The 3,651-nt window shown below is 41.3% G+C and overlaps 1 protein-coding gene across 1 annotated transcript; it reads left to right on the forward strand.

The window, feature by feature from the left end:
- The first annotated feature begins 1,089 nt into the window (after positions 1–1,089).
- LOC124048833 (neuropeptide FF receptor 1-like) lies at positions 1,090–3,431 on the forward strand. The gene is made up of 3 exons (XM_046369951.1): positions 1,090–1,425; positions 2,050–2,149; positions 2,441–3,431. Exons 1-3 carry the CDS (start codon positions 1,146–1,148, stop codon positions 3,264–3,266), a joined length of 1,206 nt encoding a protein of 401 aa, XP_046225907.1. The 5' UTR covers positions 1,090–1,145; the 3' UTR covers positions 3,267–3,431.
- Positions 3,432–3,651: the final 220 nt, after the last annotated feature.

Genomic DNA, 3,651 nt, shown 5'->3' on the forward strand with positions numbered 1-3,651 from the left:
GTCTCTTGGGACTTTCCTTATAACTCAATGTAAATGTAATTCACTTGTTGTTGTGTCATTATTCAGGATAATGAATAGGCAACAGTCTTATAGTGGTGGGGAAAATAGATTAGGCTATTTCAAGGAACTATAGTCTGATCATCAAATTTCATTTAAATTGTTCTGTAGGCTTACTATAAATCCAAATGGAAAGCATGAATTTACATAAATATCATTTTTTCATCCTGTAGTATAGGCTGCATTTATTGGTTGCACTATCATGTGGTACAGTAGCCTAATCATTGTAAAGTATGAGGGATGCTGATGCGGGTCTAGAGACAGACTAGAGTCATTACGAGGCACAGTAGAGCGTACCTGCTGCACAGACAAGACCGGACAAAATAACTATTGTGGAGCTCTTCCAAAGGTAAGTCCCTCTCTGACAATAGTCATCCTGCAGATTTCTATGAAATGGGAACTTTGGTCTTCTCAGTCATATGAATTTCACTCACCATTCTCGCTGAGCTTATTCAGTAAAGCAATTGTTTCAGTAAGAACATAAGTGCCATTTGATAAAGTTATAGTAAAATATAATAACAATAAATCATGATGGAGGGGGATTTGTCCAAATGTCAACCTTTCCTGAATGAGTATGGTTATGATGACATTTTTTTTGAGGGAATGTTGTTGTGTATGGCTTTATCATTTTCAAACTGTGTTCAAATACATCTGTATTTGATTATTTGTTAGGATTTTAAGGATTTTCAAATAATTTCCTATAAATAGCCAACTACCAAATACTTATTTCAAATACTATTTTCAAATACCTGGGTTAAATGCATGGGAGTGTATTTGAGTCAGAGTATTTCTAAATACATTCTAATATTCAACTATTTGTCTTTACAAATAAAAAAATATCTAAATACTTACTCCCAAATGTCTTTCCAATACCTTCAATAGTATTTGAACACCGATCTGATCGTTTTCCTTTTCTATTCTTTCCTTTTCTTTAAAAAAAATCTGTCTGTATCTGCAAAGTTTGTAATGGCAAAATGTACACTATACCTCATTTTCCTAATGTGATTCCACTTGGAAGGGGACTTGTGAAAATGGAGATTGCGTCACTGAATGAAACTGCTGTGAACAGCAACACGCACGGCGTCGCTATGGACAGCGGCACAATGCACAGTGTCGCTATGGACAGCGCCAACCGCACCTATATGCCTTATTACCTGCATTCCACCAGCATGGCCATCAGCTACATCCTATGCTATGTGGTGGTTCTCCTGCTCTGTGTCGGGGGGAACGTGCTGGTCTCCCTGGTGGTCCTCCGGAACCGCAACATGCGCTCTGTCACTAACCTCTTCATCCTCAACTTGGCCATCAGTGACCTGCTCATTGGAGTGTTCTGTGTTCCAACGACTTTGATTGACAGCCTGATATCAGGTGGGGAGTTTTGCTTATTATAGCCTGGACTCATTATTGGGACACTTGTCGTGACAAATTATAGTTACTACTGGTGCATACATTTGTTGCTTTGGGAATGAGTGTTCAGAACTGTTCTGCAGTCCTTTTGTCTGCATCATTAAATCCAGCCAGCTAAATTCCCAGTCTGCTTTGATTTAACATTTTCTTAACCTCTTGGGAATTGAGCATAATATTGGAATAGTGCTTGATATTTTGATTCAAATGGGACTTTCTTTTTATTTATCAAAGGCTTCCCTGTGGAGTGGAGTGAAAACGCTGAATTTCAATCAACTTGGTGTTGATATGATTTAAAAAGTGAATATCTATTACATGTATGCGTTTTCCCACCTTTTCACCCCTTTGCTCCCTTCACATATATAAGAAAACCTAAAAATACACAGTGAAACAACAAGTCAATAGTGTCCTTCTTAATCCCTGCCAGCTATGTATATGTAGCCTGGTCCCAGATCTGCTCGTGCTGACTCCATTGCTGTCTTAAGCCAAACATGTTTGGCATGACAATTCTTTAATGAGTCGGCGAGGGAGAGCAGAAACAGACTGGCAACCAGGCTACTGCTTGTGTAATGAAGTTTGTCTTTTCAGGATGGCCATTTGGCCAGATTACATGCACCATGAGCAACCTGGTCCAGGGGATGTCAGTGTCAGCATCAGTCTTCACTCTGGTGGCCATAGCTGTTGACAGGTAATACCCCAGTGGGCTAGTCTGATTGGGTAGCCTTAATGATGGTAAAGAATGGATGACCAAAATAATGGTATATTACCATCTCAATGATGGTAAAGGACTGGAAGAAAAGAGGGAATCTAGTGATGGCTAACAGATAAATGTTTAATTGCTTTACTAATACAGGGACTATATTGCATTTTGTGATAATAATTTTGCACAAATAATCAGTGCGTAATATTCACAATGCCACTGGTGCCATCTGAAGGATGATGTCTCTCTTTCTTTCTCTACTTCTCCCTCCTTTCTCAGGTTCACAGGTATTGTGTACCCCTTTAGACATCGGATACGTCCCGTGACTGCTCTCCTCACCATCCTCTTCATCTGGGTGCTGGCGTTTGCTGTCATCTGCCCCTCGGCCGCCAACCTGACTGTTATCCAGCTGGAGGACACCTACATGCTCCAGGACAACCAGACCTACCCTGTCTTTGTCTGCTTCGAGAACTGGCCCCGACCTGAGATGCGTCGGGTCTACACCATGGTCATCTTTGTGCACGTGTACTTGGCCCCCCTGGGCATCATCAGCATCATGTATGGCTGCATCGCTGCCAAGCTCTCTATCAACCTGAGGCAGGTGAGGCTGGCAAAAGTGCGAAGGGCCCGCTCCCAACGCCGTGTTAAAGTGATCAAGATGCTGACCATGGTGGCTGTGCTCTTCATGGTGTCATGGCTACCTCTGTGGACGTTAATGCTGCTGACTGACTATAGGGATCTGGACACGCAGCAGATTGACTTCCTCAGCAGCTACCTATTCCCTGTGGCCCACTGGCTGGCCTTCTTTAACAGTGGGATTAACCCCATCATCTATGGCTTCTTCAATGAGAACTTCCGCAGGGGGTTCCAGGCTGCAGTGGCCTGCAGGCCCTGTTCACAAACAGTAACAACAGTTGTGGTTAATACACGCTTCAACTTCCCGCCTCCTAACAGAGTATTCAATGATAACCCTGAGTCATCTGGTGGGAGGAAAGGCCACTGCTCCAAGGGCACTCCCAAGATTATCCCACATGGAACCCATGGAATCATCCTGGATGACAGGAATGTTGCACCCAACAGGGTAATTGGTGCCTGGGTGGAGTGACTGTAATTAGGGCTATGCCGATTATTGAATTTTGGGCAACGATTGTCATGCAAATTGTCATGTTTTTTTTTTGTCATAACAGTTACAGGCGGGGTTCTACTAAGCTAACGCATATAATTGTTTTAATATGTCATACCATAGATCATTTAGCTATTTGATTTTGAATTGTAGGACTCCTGTATGTATAAAAAAATATATGACATTTTTTAAAATAAAACATTGAATTTGGCTTTACTGTTAATAGCCTATAGAAACACATTGAATACCACATTCATACATGGCAAAACATGTTCCAAAAATAATTCAAAAGGAAGTATGATTTGATGTGTCTGAAATACATCTGAGAGAAACAAAAAGCATCAGGAACAAAAATAATTATACAATC

Source organism: Oncorhynchus gorbuscha, linkage group LG11, assembly GCF_021184085.1.
Source record: "Oncorhynchus gorbuscha isolate QuinsamMale2020 ecotype Even-year linkage group LG11, OgorEven_v1.0, whole genome shotgun sequence".
Classification (NCBI taxonomy): Eukaryota; Metazoa; Chordata; class Actinopteri; order Salmoniformes; family Salmonidae; genus Oncorhynchus; species Oncorhynchus gorbuscha.

Bases quoted from the DNA above. Each gene is read 5' to 3' on its own strand.
- LOC124048833 (XM_046369951.1), top strand. From the start codon at position 1,146: ATGGACAGCGGCACAATGCACAGTGTCGCTATGGACAGCGCCAACCGC. The intron at 1,426-2,049 runs GTGGGGAGTTTT...TTGTCTTTTCAG, and splicing joins GATTGACAGCCTGATATCAG to GATGGCCATTTGGCCAGATT. The intron at 2,150-2,440 runs GTAATACCCCAG...CTCCTTTCTCAG, and splicing joins GTGGCCATAGCTGTTGACAG to GTTCACAGGTATTGTGTACC.